Source organism: Erpetoichthys calabaricus, chromosome 2 (assembly GCF_900747795.2).
Source record: "Erpetoichthys calabaricus chromosome 2, fErpCal1.3, whole genome shotgun sequence".
NCBI classification, from domain to species: domain Eukaryota; kingdom Metazoa; phylum Chordata; class Cladistia; order Polypteriformes; family Polypteridae; genus Erpetoichthys; species Erpetoichthys calabaricus.
The window spans coordinates 246149895-246165843 of record NC_041395.2 but is presented as its reverse complement, the minus strand read 5'-3'; the positions used below and the strand labels follow the sequence as shown (position 1 = coordinate 246165843).

The 15949-nt window shown below is 37.6% G+C and overlaps 2 protein-coding genes across 3 annotated transcripts in view; both read right to left on the bottom strand.

Annotated features, from left to right (window-relative positions):
- Nucleotides 1-2440, bottom strand: part of pwwp2b (PWWP domain containing 2B) — a 59848-nt gene extending 57408 nt beyond the window's left edge. Inside the window, exon 1 of the mRNA XM_028795325.2 lies at nucleotides 1822-2440. Within this exon, the coding sequence (XP_028651158.2) occupies nucleotides 1822-1961 (140 nt within the window). The 5' untranslated portion in view covers nucleotides 1962-2440. The remainder of the gene's footprint in view (nucleotides 1-1821) is intronic.
- Nucleotides 2441-7001: 4561 nt separating this feature from the next.
- LOC114644541 (leucine-rich repeat-containing protein 27-like) overlaps nucleotides 7002-15949 on the bottom strand; it is a 56126-nt gene continuing 47178 nt past the window's right edge. For both annotated transcript variants that reach the window (XM_051922991.1, XM_028792609.2), the window contains 2 exons: nucleotides 8730-8856; nucleotides 7002-7404 (listed from right to left, as the gene is read on the bottom strand). In XM_051922991.1, the coding sequence (XP_051778951.1) occupies nucleotides 7291-7404; nucleotides 8730-8856 (241 nt within the window). In that variant the 3' untranslated portion in view covers nucleotides 7002-7290. The remainder of the gene's footprint in view (nucleotides 7405-8729; nucleotides 8857-15949) is intronic.

Here is a 15949-nt window from a genome sequence, read left to right as displayed (position 1 = left end):
GAGAAAAAAAAAAGGAGCATTCTAAAGAGTAGCATATCAGCTAATATTTAAAACATGTTAATAATAAAAAAAGAAGGAAGTTAAAAAAATTCAAACACAATAGAGAAAACAACTGGTGCTGTTCTATGAAAAAATGAATAAGCATTTGTTGCCTGACAATAAATTTTGACAAAACCCTGGCACGTTTATATAAAGCATATATTAATTTATTATAAAGTTGAAAATTTAAGAAGAGATTAGGAGGCATTCAGTCAATGAGCGAAACAAATGACATTGTTTTGGAATTTTTAAAGCTAGCAATTTAAACAAACTGTTGCTTTTTGGCCTTGGAACAAATGCTTTTATATAAGAAAGTTTCCTTTAAAATGACAGATTCTGTCTGTTAATGCTCGATACATGGGAATAGCAAATGTATCCGAAAAAAGGCAGCCATGCGCCAAAGTAGGTTCAAACTAAAGGCTTTGAAAAGAAATATTACTGTTTAAACACTGACCATAATATACTCCCTACATATAGATATGGAAACTGATCCCTCTATAAATAATTGTAGGATTAAAAGCCACCAGTGTCACTTAAGTAAAATCTGCCTAGAGTGCGGTGGAGTCCAGCTGCAGGCAAACTGCAAAAAGAAATAAAAAATCCTTTTCTGAATATGTTTAACTAACAAGTTAAAAAAACAGCTAGGTCAAGCAGCTAGTCTGCATGCAATGTAAATGTTATCTGTCCCTTAGTTTTCATGACTTAACATGGCACTTAGACAAATGAACGATTGACAGTGTTTTTATGGAAGGCTGCCCAACCCTTTTGTTGTGAACAGAAGAAAGGTGCTTTCCGTGTGGCACTCAGGTGCTTTTCAAGCTTGAATTCCCATTTGATCATATGCATTGCCCAAATTATTGGCAAATGTGTTACATCTTAAGTGGCCAGGATGATGCATGCCCAAGATTTAGGTATGTTAAACAAATCCCAGAAAAGGCTTCCCATTTTAGTAAGTGTATGCATGTGTGTGAATCTCAAAAGGTTTCATTTGTTTTTGCTACCAACATTTTGGACACATTGGCTCTGTCACTTTACTTACACCAGTTTTTTAAGTGTAAAATGTCTTGAATATCTAAGTAAAGAAGGCGTGAGTGGGGAGTGCAAAAGGTTAACATGCATGTAACTAAAATCTCAACCTGCCTTGAAAATGAAAACAGGCAGAAGGACAGACGGCCAAGCTAATGTTAAACCTCCACTGAAAGAATCCAAAACGATCATGCGGCAGAACCGTCCAAAATGTTGTTAAGTCCACGGCTTGGTCCAAATTGGAAAAGCGCGGAGTTGTGATTTATGTTCAGGTAAGATCGCTGAAGTTTACCACCCAGCCCCAACACGAAAAAACAAAAGCAGCCAGGGCCCTTCTGCTGCTCTCGCAATCTTATTAGCGAAGATTCATTCTGTTGGTCTTTTTTTGCACATAACATAAAATAAAAACCCTCTCGAAAATAAAATTGAAAAATCACTTTTTAGATAAAAATGCTTTAAACTTTCATTCTCAGGAGTACTGTTAAAACTGTTAGTACAGTCCTTCCCTTTTCACAAATCATTCTAATTAATAAATACTCTAGAGTTTAAAATGTTTACGCCGAGACTAAATATAAACTACCCGAAAAATATTCAGTCAGACTGTATTTTTTCTTAAAGGCCTAGTGAAGGTCCATTTTTCATGCTAGGTTCCTCCTCCCCGTCTTCGGACGCTTATAGGCCCGATTACGTTTTAGTGTGTCTTAAACTGCAAAGCTCATTAAATAATAATAATAGCAAAATGCACACAACTCTTACTTTTTGCAGCTTTCAATCAAAATACCGGTGAAGCAGCGGTCTCCGTGGTCAAGGGTCACCACCATCGTGTCCTTCACTATCCTCTCGATGATCACCGGAATACGGGAGCCGGCCTGCAGATCCCCCGTCGAAGCCTCCATATTTGCCAGGCTGCGGAGTCCGGGTTTGCGCTGCTCGATGCCGGCTGCGAGAGCCACGCTCGCCTCGGCCTCCAGTCCTTCTCCCTTCTTCTTAACACGGGAGGCTACACCAGGGCACGGAATGACGCCATCACCTCTACCAAGGCACTTACAGTACTACTGCCAGCTGTGACATCACAAAGAAAGACAACAGGAATCCTTAAACATCACTGACCCGAGTGGAACAAGAAAGGACTGGGAGTGTGGATTCGATGGAGCCTAAACGCTCCGCTCGCCGTGTCAAACCGGTTTGCCATTTAAGCGTTGAGAAGAGATTTTAGAAGCGTGAAGCATATACGGGAAAATCTGACATTCTGTACACAGGCAGACAAGTATATGTCTGTGTACAGACAATGTATGGAGTGGAAAGTTAACGTACAGCAAACACGCACACCTGTTAGGACTGGGGAAGCTTTTGATCTTTAATTTTTTTTGGAATTTTTTCATTGTATTGATTTATTAAACGAACTTTTTCATTTTTCAACATAATACGTTTTTCATGCTTATGTATTGCATTAGTAAAACATAAATTTTAAGCTCAATTGTTTAAACTAGCATAATTTTATTCGAATTATTTGCAAATATTTAGGAAACAGTTTTAAGTAAACCTTTCTTTTATATAAAGCAACATATTAGCAGGCATGTTTTGTGTTTAATTCATTTTCTCTGATGGAAATAAGTGCATTAAGCAACAATGCATAACATCTCGCAGGATATACCAATGCAAGTGAAAATAAGCAAGTACTTAATTATAGTGAAATGGGATTCCTATGGGGTATGGCTTGTTATTTTATTAAAATGTCTGGCCTTTATAATATTACTAATTTTCTTCAATTAATTTTTACACTTTTAAAAGTCTTCTCACAGTGCTGCCATTCTACAAAAAATATTTAATATTTTATCATCAATTCTCATGTCTTGGATGTAAGCCAGGATTTATGTCTAGACAGGATGCCATTTTGTATGTACGCACTTACACCAGGATTATTAACATGTCAAAACTGTCCTTATAGTAACATTTAATTAAAATGGACAGTTTTGTATACCAAAAAAAGTTTTTGGTACATTCATCAATTTTCTGATTCCAACGATATACGCTAGGAACCAAGGCGCACACAAATACATACACTCATCCCAGTCCATAACATCTCTTACTAGCCCTATGAAAATGTGAATTCACTTCTAATCTATCCATTGATGTTGTGAAGACAAATGTGTAAACCAGGAAACAGCTTTGGTGGTCGGAGATCAGAATGGGGCACATGCTCACATACTGTATTACACACTCAGGCCAGGCTATTTATTGTATGTTGTGGTGTCCAGTATGACATTATTTCAGCTAAATTTGTAATTGTTCCCCCTTCTTTAATTATTGTTATAATGTTCAGCATGTCCAGTAATGGAGTTCTGTTGGGACATTATTTTTTTAATAATTGAATTTTAAGTGAGAACTGTCTAAGTTCAATCTGTTCATCCATGTAATGTACATTCATTCATCCATGGATTTATCTAATATATCCCCATATTCATGAATTGGTAAAAGTTTGTCATTTTCAAAGAATATTACTTTAAAAAAGGAACAAGAGTATTTTTTTCAAATCACGCTGAAATATTAAGAATAAAGAAAGACAAATACACATTTCTGCTTATGTCCTTGTCAGTTTTCTCCCACATCTCAAAAAAGTGCATATCAGTTCAACTGGTTAACGTTACTTCGGCCTGGCATGAGTGGCTGTCAAAAAATGCAATGAATGTGGTATGTGATGGATTGTCACCTCATCTAGTGTTATTAAAATATCTTTACTGTAAATATTTTGATTTTTGAGCATTACAGATTATATAGTATCACAATTTTAGCAGAAAAAATATGGTTCTGGCAACAGCGTTTACATAATATGCAATTTCATACAGCAGTAATTACCAGTGCTTTTCACTTTGGAGACCATGCACAATTGTGTAAGTTTAGGAGATGTAACAAATACTTACTTATGAAATTGTGAGGAAGGAATAAATACTCTATTGCACAATTGTGAGCAATTATATTAAAATTCTGTCCTTAACCTAAAGTGGCAAAACCCTGCTATACTCCAGCTGTTTTGTTACAGTGGTAAGCCCTGGCATCTCTCAAGTGTCTCAGAGATTGTAGTAGCTACTGTTCAGGTCAGTTACCTCACTGTTTAAAGCACTAGAGGTTCACACATTGGAAAGTAAGGATAAAATGAATGAGAAAGGCAATTTGACAACCTTCTAATCTTTCAGATATTACAATAAATATATGTTTTTGAAGATATCCCACAATCCTCAGCACTACATGCATATTAGTGTTTGGCTTATATTTACATTATAAACATTATAAGAGTAAAATTATTTTTAAACATTTTCTTACTTAAATTAACCACATCTTTTCATAAATTGTGCATTTGACAAAAGACTTGTAGTTTTTTCATTTTTACATTTTACATAAATTTATAGGTTTAGAGGTGTTAATAACAAGGACTTACTTTTCAACAAAATAGATCATTAAAGCTTTATTTTTTCTAAAACATTAAATTAGCAAAATGTCAAAGAAAGTCATAATTGAAAAACAGCTATTGACATAGACTTTGTGTTTCACTAACAAGATAACATCTTTGAAACTGTAATATTTTTCACAATGTTGTGTGATTAGAAAATGTATAAAACAGTTGTGTTACCACATATTAAGGCTGTACAGAAATATGCAGCATTTTGTAAAGCAAAAAGAAATAAATTATGCCAACCATTTGAAACTGCAGTAGTTAGTAATACATGTAACAGGTCATTTTTATCAAGCAGGTTAATTTTTCTTACTACAAAAAACAAGTGTTAAGAATGCAGATAAATCATACAGTTACCTATTACTGTATATTGCATTCTAAAAAGTCATATCACCTTAATCAAGCTTACCATTCCTGGACCCCTACATGCTATTTATTGTCCATGTTTTAAAAATCAGCCTGTATTTTAAAATACTAGATGAAGGTCAACCAACTGTTACTTCATTTCATTACAAAATATTCATACTGTGCAAAATGATACACATTGCATTTTAGAATAACAGCAACCAAGCTAAAACAATATCTTGCATAGCTACAGAAAAGAAGATGAAGTTATTGGATTTAATGCTGTAAAGCAAGAATTTTCAAATTTTCTGTAAAAGTTAAAAAAATAAGATGAAGAACTGGAAGGCTGAGCAAGTTGGTATTTAATGAAGCAGTTACAAGCCTTTAGTGTTTGCTGGCAGACAGGAGGAGACCAGAACAAAGAATGGACCCCAAAGTGAAGAGCACTTCATTGAAGTTTATTAATGAGAACTACATATAAGTTAGGCAGGTATCCTTAGGTTTTGTTTTTCATACATTAACATCATTCTCTACTGTTAGTGCTCCAATATTATTAATTAATGAATACAGATGGATTGTTAAACTTAGGCTTTTTAAGCACACTTGATAAATACGAACGATTTTATAAAATACTGGCACTGGCTTAACAGATTTTATATTATATTAGGAAACAATCTATAGAGTTAAGCATATTTTATTGGGCTGCTTTTGCATTCTCTATCTCTCAGTGATATAAAGAAATACAACAAATCAGTCAAATGGCTAAAAATTGGGCCTAAACTAATAAATAATTTTTCATTTATGTAATTTAATACAGTTAAATAGACAAATCATTATTTAATATTAAAAGATCATGCCATGTCTAATATACAGTATATGTAAGCAACATACTTTACGTTAATCATATAAAATGCCTTAAAGGTGCAAAAATATTTAATGTGCAACTTTTTGTTAGGCATCATTTCCATTTTCTTGTCTTTCCACTATTTAAGTAGAAACTCAAAGAGCTCATGGCTTTAAAAGCTAATGTCAATCAAAAGGTCACTTGGACATTTAGTTACTGCATATGAACAGTAAACTGTTGCCAAATCTTGCGTAGTTGGCTGAGAAGTTCCTTTTGGCAAGAAGGCAGGAATACAGCACTGGTTAGGAAGGAACTCCTCCAGAATATATAGACTGTATGCATTTAGAACTATAAACACAAAAGGAACCGCACTAGTTTGCTTGAGTCAAAGAAGGGGGAATGTCTAAACCTCTTATTCATATGTAAAACAGGGGTACACCTGTGATGATGCTCTGATGTACTACTCAACGAGCAGGCTGATCTGGTCCTGTAAATGAAAACTAGTGATCACATGATCCCCACACAAAGAAGTAAAAACTGGCCATTAAACAGTCTTGTTAGGTAAAAATCAGTTGCTGAAATGGATGTGAAGGTTCACTGTCAGAAGTTGTGTCCACAGTTTAATTAGAAGGAGAAGCACTGTAGATATAATGGAGGTGGAACATTTTGGACTGTTCTACCAGATCATATATATAAGTTACACAAAAAAAGAGGAAAAATTCTGATTAGTAGTAATGTGGCCTGTATGTCAAAGTGTGCTTTATTTAATTGTGTTTCCTGTTTATATTCTTCTAGCCCTTTATTTGTTATGGATCACAAACGGCTATCTTTGTTTTCTCTGAATAGAATAAAAAAAAAAAATCCAGAAATGATACCATCTCTCTAGACCTGCATCACAACTGCTGAACATCTATCGATGCTTTATATTTTTAGGATATAGAAAATACTATGTGTTCATTCTTTAATGGAATGGTATTACATTGCTGTTTAACTGTGAAGGCGTAAATATGCTTCAGAAGAATAGAATAACATATAATTTTGTAAAAACTAGTGGAACAGTTACTATCTTTGTACATTTTTTTTTCCAAAATATTTCACACCAAATACATTATAAAAAATATTTATTTTGAGAATAATGATATAGGTTCTTTGGGCTTACTTCTAGTGCATATAGTAAGTATAATTATATAAAGTACAGCTCAGCTTGCTTTGTTCCTGTGTAACTGCCAAATACCATATGAAATGTTTTTACTCATATAAAAAGACACCCAGGTATTATTTTATTTTGCACTAAACCATGTCATATGAGCTTTAGCCATTATTTCATTCAATTATTTACAAATATATTTCAGTGAAACCATGTCTGCTAATGCTTTATTTTTTAGTCATTTTTATACAATCCTCACAATAATCCACAAGCTAAATAAAGCAGTAACATAATTTTTTAAATAAACTGACATTAATAAAATATGAATTTTTCTTATTCCATATGCAATAAGTAGTTTTTAGTAACAAGAATGATAAAGGCAGTTGAAAAATTCACACATTATTTTCTTAACATATTTTCAAACAAAATATCATGTTGTCAGTAAGATGCATTTCTTGGTAAATGTTCTCCAGTAAAAGTGGTAAAAAGATATTCAAGTGGAATGTCACTCTCCATTTTTCTCTGAAGAAGGTCTGATTTAAGTCTCTCAGCCTGGAGATAAGAAACAGAAGAAACAAAATGCGAGTTGAACATTGTATGTACATTGTTTGTTATATTACATTGAAATATCCATTCATCGGATTTTTTCTGATTGCCTTTTTCCATTAAAGGATCACAGGGATGTATATTTTACTTGGGCAACATCAGATACATGACAGAAGTTAACTCTGATTCCTGGGCTCAGTTGCAGTCAACCCACTCATATTAGCTGAATTTAGGGTCACCAGTTTAGCTATCTAGTGTGCCTTTGTATTGTGGAAGGAAACCACCATACCCAGTCCCCAGGGATAAAAAAACAAACAAACAAACAAACAAACTGTGGTAAGTGACCAGCAAGGAATCAAATCCATGTCCCTGGAGCTATGTGGCACAGCTAACTACTTTGAATTTATGCCACAATTCTGTGAAATAAAGATTGAATAAATTTTGTTAATTTATTCAAAGAGGTGCTCCAATTTTTAATTCCAAAGGAATTTTAAAACAGAAGTGAGATAAATGAAATTACAAAATAAAACACTAACCTTGGCCTACAGCATTTTTCTTTACTATGTACAATTATATCTTCATTCTATTGCATAAAATGTACTGAGAATTACAGTCCACCCTTTTACTGCGGTCTGGGACTTGCCTCCAATGCAATAAGCCTTAAACAAGAAGGTTGTGCTGTCTATAAAGTCTCTGCAGTTATTTATCCACATGTAATAGAATTTGTGAAGTACAGCCCTCTTGCATTCAGTACATAAATTCAAGGTATATTTGGCAAATGGGACTTATTTTGTGCCCAACATCTTCTACATTTTAGCTGCAATCCCTTAATAATGCTTTTCCTGTGTTTGATTTTATGCAGAGAATATTATAGTAACAAATTTACAGATGTGCACTTTTTCAAGTTAACAATGCTTTGTTAAATTGTTCATATATTTTCAAACTGCAGTTAAACTAATTTGAATATCAGTAAAATGTCCTTTTAGCTCTCATACATTTGTCTTTGTGTAGACATTATACAAGTCCTTAAATTCGAGCTTACTTAAATCATTTTTGCATATCCCGTAAAGTCATAGGTCACTCTGAGTCATGGCCATGTTAGTAAGACGATTCATGTTTAATCAGTTTCCTCTTGCTAACCTCCTGGGAGCAGTTAACAGAACTCTCCGAGTGCTAATTTGAAAATAATACCTGAGTACTCCACATGCACAATGCAAAATAAATTATGGTATCACCAGAGTTTGTCTTTTGAGACTGTTGAATTAATTATTACATTGAAAAATGTGGTCCTTAAAACAACAATAATAAAGGTATTTAATTAATAAATTTACAGCTTCCATTTCTTTTCTTATAGCAGCAATTTCCTCCTGAGATGTTCCTTTTGGTTTCCTTCTTCTTTCCTGCAACATCTGGATATGAGACCTAATTCGATTCTCTAACTCTTTATCTCGAGCAACCCTGTGGAGAAAAAAATAAAATTTATTTTAACATTGATGATTTTTAAGCTATGCAATTTATAGACTACATTTATTAATGGAACGGTAGTCATCTATTTTCAGAACCTACATAGTCCTACAGATTTGCAAGGAGCCAACCAGCCTCAGGGATAGGACAGGAACCAGTCCTGGAAGGTGTGCCAGTCCATTGCCGGGCAGGCCCAGAGACACACCCACAGTGAGTCATTTTAGCATCAACAATTAATCTAATGTACACATGTCTGGATGATGGAGTAAAGCACAGAATGAACGCATAAACCACGAATACACCACATAGGTAATGATTAGGCTGAAATCCAAACACCATTCAAATGAACCATATGGCAGTAAAACAAGAGTTTGCTGTTGCTCATCCATCCATCTATTATCCAATCCGCTATATCCTAACTACAGGGTCACGGGGGTCTGCTGGAGCCAATCACAGCCAACACAGGGTGCAAGGCAGGAAACAAACCCTGGGCAGGGCGCCAGCCCACTGCAGGGCATGCCCCCCCCCCCACACACACACACAGACCCACACACCAAGCACACACTAGGGACAATTTAGAATCGCAAATGCACCTAACCTGCATGTCTTTGGACCGTGGGAGGAAACCGGAGCGCCCAGAGGAAACATTACGCAGACACGGGGAGAACATGCAAACTCCACGCAGGGAGGACCCGGGAAGCGAACCCAATCTCCTAACTGCGAGGCAGCAGCGCTACCCACTGCACCACCGTGCCGCCGCTATTGCTCATAGTTTTTTTAAATATATGTATATTTCTTAATGTTTTTAAAAAGATTCCATCATTTCCTTTACTTGAGTCTTCATTCATTTTAATTTAGGGAAGTGATGAACTGTCAAGAATTTTCATTGTCTTTCTATAGTACTGTACCATTAATTACAAAATTATATTTTTATTATTATGTGGTGTAATTAAATGTATGGATTTAGCCCAGAAGCTTAAAATGCATTAAACCATAATTTATTATTTTGGAATACTCCATACATCTTTGTACAATCAATTAAGAAGTATAATGTGAAGTATAGCTGAAAAATTATAATGTTATTGTTTATCTTAGCAGGATTATCACCATGGATAAAAATTAAATGTTTTATCATAAACACTAGCAATGCATTTTTAAGTGAACCTCTTCGTAATTTAATTATATAATTATATAACATACGCTATAAAAAATGAAGTTCCAATTGGTTGCAACTATTCCATTTTAAATGATACTATACTTAAATATTTTATAGATTTAATGATACCTTGGAAAACCATACTAAATGTTAATACACCTAACTTCATTAATATGTAAAACAATTATAATTAAGTTTTTTATCATTCATTCATTCTTTTTTTTTTTTTTAAACAATTTGCCTCTTTGCTTCCTTAAAAACCTGTTCTGCTCCGAATTATACCCCACAAATGTCCACAAATTACCAGATGTTTGTTGTATATTTGTTGTTTTTAATAAAAATGGATTCAGGCAGGCGCATGGTGGCGCAGTGGGTAGCGCCTGGGAGACCTGGGTTCGCTTCCTGGGTCCTCCCTGCGTGGAGTTTGCATGTTCTCCCCGTGTCTGCGTGGGTTTCCTCCGGGCGCTCCGGTTTCCTCCCACAGTCCAAAGACATGCAGGTTAGGTGGATTGGCGATTCTAAATTGGCCCTAGTGTGTGCTTGGTGTGTGGGTGTGTTTGTGTGTGTCCTGCGGTGGGTTGGCACCCTGCCCGGGATTGGTTCCTGCCTTGTGCCCTGTGTTGGCTGGGATTAGCTCCAGCAGACCCCCGTGACCCTGTGTTCAGATTCAGCGAGTTGGATAATGGATGGATGGATTCAGGCAGTTCTCAAGGACTTACTTCAATTAACTTCAGTTCACATGTACAGCACTTTGCTATTTACACCTATCTCCTCATTTCTTCAGCACTAAATATCAAATAACACTTAACAGCATGATTGCAGCTGTACACAAAACTTACTGCATATATTTCATACATTCAGTTTGGCTTTTTATGGCTCACATTTGTAATTGTTATGTTTTAAAAACCAAAGCTTTGAATCTTTATAATACATTGAAACAGCAGTTGTGCTGAGGATATAAATGGGTGTCAGTTTCCTTAAAGCCTAATGCTCTTCCATTAATTTTAAAGATAGATGCAACTTTCACAATGTAAGACAGACCTGTAATCACAGATGAATTGATGAATTGTGGTTCATTAATTTTATAAAAGCTGAGTCAAAGGAATGTGATATATTGTCTTCTGATATACTGCATAAATGTGTACCAGCTACAAACAATATACTATATTAAGGCATAATTTAATTAATTAGTATAACCATAATACATTTAAACATATTTACAGTGTTTCCGGAGGAGCCCTGAGATGGGAGCACAGGGAGAACTATAAGGAGAATAATGAAGAACTCTGCATTCCTAAAAGCTGTTATTTCTTTAAGGAGGGGATGAAAATATGACCAAAGATAGTTCCATGCAAAAAAGGTCTCTGGAAGAGGACTAGAGGATACCTTGCAATGAAAGATCTCCAGATAGACTAAGGAAAACCCTGGTCATTATATTTAAGATACAGATAAAAGGGAGACCTGAGCTGACAGATGGCAGTTCATTTCTAGCCTCGAGGCAGAAGTAAATGCTGCCTTCGCCAGGGACAGATCTGACATAAGTAATGACAGAAAGCCGTACTCTACATCAATATGGCATCAGAATAGGAGAGGACAGAGACATTTCATTTTGGAAACTGTATGAACTGTTGCATTCCTATACAGCTGGAAGGAAAAATTACTCAAACCTACTAGTCTACAGTACATTGCAGTATATTGGATAAATGCTTATTTGTGAGAAGAATGAATAAATATATTGCAAAGGTGGTGTCTCAGCTTCTTGGGGTCCTCCCCCTTGATCTGATTACCTAAATGAAGAGACTATACTTATAATTTCATTAACAAAGATTAGGCCATGCAAAAATCCACCAGTCTATCTGTGTAATTTTCAAATTCACCTAATTCACTTCAGGTTTGGAAGAGCCAGAACATATTCCAGAAGCATTGTGTGCACTGAAGGAACTAATAATGAATTAGGCACCTGGGCACTCTTTCTAACTGGACCCTGTTTAACCCAGTATGAGGTGGTGCCAGATTTGTATGAGGCTGCCATAGGCAAGGGTACAAGGATTGCACAGAGCACTGTAAGTTCTGATGTGCAGCCTCCATTTTCCAGTGTGGAAACACAGGCATGCCCTGGAAGGATCTTACACAGAGTCACTAGAATGAGAGAGAGAAAAAAGTATCCTGTAGAGAAGCATGCAATGGTCCCTCAGAAAGCTAAATGACAGGCAACCCAGAAATTCCGAGTCCAATCCTTTATATAGCCTTATGAACCACTCGCTGTAAACACTTTTTTTTTTTTTTTTATGAGTTTTAAGCACAGCACAGGGAAAAGAAAAAGGAACACTTGAAAAATCCGTAATTTAATAAACCACCAAGAAAAGTAACATTGCAACAAATCACGCTACGAACCACTTGCTGTAAACACTTTTTTTAATGAGTTCTAAGCACAGGGGGAAAAAAAGGAACATTTGAACAAATCCGAACTTTATTTAAAAACCAACCATAAACAACCAAGACAGTAACATTGCAGGAGTTCACGCTAATAGCCTTATGACCCGATCGCTGAAAACACTTTTTTTAATGAGCTTTAAGCACAAGGAAAAAACATGAACATTTGAAAAATCCGTAATTTAATAAACAACCAAGAAAAATCCTTAATTTATACAAAAACTAACCATAAACAACCAAGTAAACTAACCTTGCATGAGTCGAATTCTGGCATGAAGGAAGTGAGGAGGAAGAACTAGCCACTCATAGGATAGTTTTGCAGCAAATCACCATGAATCTTCCTGGCTTTCTCGCATAACATCGCCTCGCTTACGCTATCCCCTGCAAGTTGCTTCTCGTTCAGCCCCACTAGCAACAGTTTTTCTACCTCTTCCAGCACTTGAGGCCTCTGCTTGGTTAACACTGTAACTCCTTTTGTAACATCAGCTGCTTTAATGGCCTCTTTCTGCTTTAGAATAGTCGAAATCGTAGATTTTGACTTATTGTACTCGGCGGCAAGATCAGTAACACGTACGCCACGCTCATACTTTTCAATAATTTCTTTCTTTAATTCGATTTCAGTTTTCTTTGAACTTTTCTTCTCACCACTCTTCACTTGCTTAGAAGCCATGGTTATCTGCAAAATTAATGCAAAAGCACACGAAATACTGTAGAGCACAAAGAGTTCACAGTGAAAGCATGCACGTCTGACCAAGAACAATGCACAGGGAGAGACTGAACACGTGAGGAACATATCGGCGCGTACGAACCGGAAGGGAAATGAAATAGAGCACAAAGAGTTCACAGCGAAAGCACGCATGCATGTGCAAGCACGCACGTCTGACCGAGAACAATGCAACACGTGTGGAAATCATCGGTGCGTACAAACTGGAAGGGAAACTGGCTTGTTCATCAACCGAGTGTGTGGTCGTGAACAGATGCAAAAGTTTGGCAAACTTTTTGGTCGTAACAAGATTTGTACGTGTTCAGAGACGTTCATGAACCGAGGTTCCACTGTATGTATATATATATATATATATATATATATATTATAGTCACAGGTGGCTGGGGGGGGGCGACCCAGCCAGGATGCCACGGTGCACTGGAAGAGGGCTTACACCCGCCTCAGACCACATGGGGGCGACCACCCTGGTTGCTATGGGGACCACAGGTGCAGAGCTTTGAAGCTGAACCCTGTAGGGACCCATTGTCACTGCCAGGGGGCGCCCCGATGCCTTGGGAGCCCTGGACCTCAGCACTTCCGCCACACCCGGAAGTGCTGGGGGAAGAGAAGCAGGGACACCCGGCACTTCCGCCACACTGGGGAGTGCCAGTGGAAGATTGCCGGGAAGCACCTGGAGCACATCTGGGTGCATATAAAAGGGGCCGCCTCCCTTCATAAGAGAGACTAGAGTCGGGTGGAAGAAGGACGAGGGCTCTGGAGGAGGCAAGGAGGCAGCTTGAAGAGAAGGCATTGTGTGTGTTGGCCAAGACTTTGGGGACTGTGGCACTTTTGTAAATAATGGAGCACTTTAATAAACATGTGTGGGGTTATTCAAACGTGTCTGCCTGTCTGTGATTGGATCATGTTCCACAATATATATATATATATATATATATATATATATATATATATATATACACATACATACATACACTGTATATTATATATACATCCATCCAACCATCCAGTATCCACTGCTTATCCGAGGTCGGGTCACGGGGGCAGCAGCCTAAGCAGGGAAGCCCAGATCTCCCTCCCCCTAGCCACCTCCTCCAGCTCCTCTGGGAGGACCCTGAGATGTTCTAAGGCCAGCCGGGAGATATAATCCCTCTAGCATGTCCTGGGTCTGCCCCGTGGCCTTCTCCCAGTGGGGCATGCCCAGAACACCCCCCAGGGAGGCATCCAGGGGGCATCCTAACCAGATGCCCGAACCACCTCAACTGACTCCTCTCAATGTGGAAGAGCAGCGACTCTACTCCGAGCCTCCCCCGCATAACCGAATTCCTCACCCTATCTCTAAGGGAAAGTCCAGCCACCCTGCGGAGAAAACTCATTTCGGCCAGTTGTATCCGTGATCTTGATCTTTCAGTCACTATCCAAAGCTCGTGGCCATAGGCGAGGGTAGGAACGTAGATCGACTGGTAAATCGACACGATGATCTTCATCACGACGGACCGTTGCAGAGCCCGCATTACTGCGGATGCCGCACCGATCCATCTGTCAACCTCCCGCTCCATTCTTACCTCACTCGTGAACAAGACCCTGAGATACTTGAACTCCTCCACTTGAGGCAGTAATGTGTTCCCAACCCGGAGACAGCATTCCACCCTTTTCCGGCTGAGAACCATGGCCTCTGACTACATACACTGTATATATATATATATATATATATATATATATATATATATATATATCACGGCATTCGTAGTCTGAATCACAATCTGATTGTATGGGTGGTTACCTACCAGGTAACGCTTGTGGTTGGTCAGCAAGTCGGCTAACATCCGCCACGATGCCCTCAGTTGTGAGAAGCAGATCATAGAATGGTTGAAATAGTTTACTGTCAAATAATGCAAAGAGTACACGACACATGTTTCGCCCTAATTCTGGGCTCATCAGGTGTACACACTCTACTGCACTCCCTCTTGGGAATCGAACCTCGGACGTCAGCGCTAGAGGCGAAGCCCCTAACGTTGCGCCACGGTGTGTGGTTCGTTTATTTGACAGCATGTAGATCGGGGTAATTACATTCACGGCATTCGTAGTCTGAATCACAATCTGATTGTATAGGTGGTTACCTACCAGGTAACGCTTGTGGTTGGTCAGCAAGTCGGCTAACATCCGCCACGATGCCCTCAGTTGTGAGAAGCAGATCATAGAATGGTTGAAATAGTTTACTGTCAAATAATGCAAAGAGTACGCGACACGTGTTTCACCCTTATTCTAATATATATATATATATATATATATATATAGATATAGACAGATAGATAGATAAATATGTCCCCAAGGAGAAATTTGGCTTTTTACAGAAATACACATGCTATGGTCTGAACACACACTAGAATGACTTAAAAAAATAAAAAAAAGGAAACTGAAAAGAAAGAAATTTTCAGACTTGGCAATTAATAGTCACAATGAGGCATTATGCAAGCGTATTGCTGTTTGGTATAAAGGAGCCCCAATAGGGTGTCCTGACACACTTCTGCTGAATAATTAATTCACTAGCTGAAAGTACTCAGAGTTAGTGTGTCAGAGAGACAATGTGTGGTATTGTTCATATTGGCATTCAGTTTTGTTTTGATTTTCTCCTTTGCTACTACCTCAAGGGGGTTGAGAGTGTGTCCTGTAATGGAGTCTGCCCTTTTAATTAGCTTGTTGATTCTGTGGGGCTCTTCTGAAGTGATGTTACCAGTACAGCATACCATGGTATAGCAAATTGCACTTGCCATCAC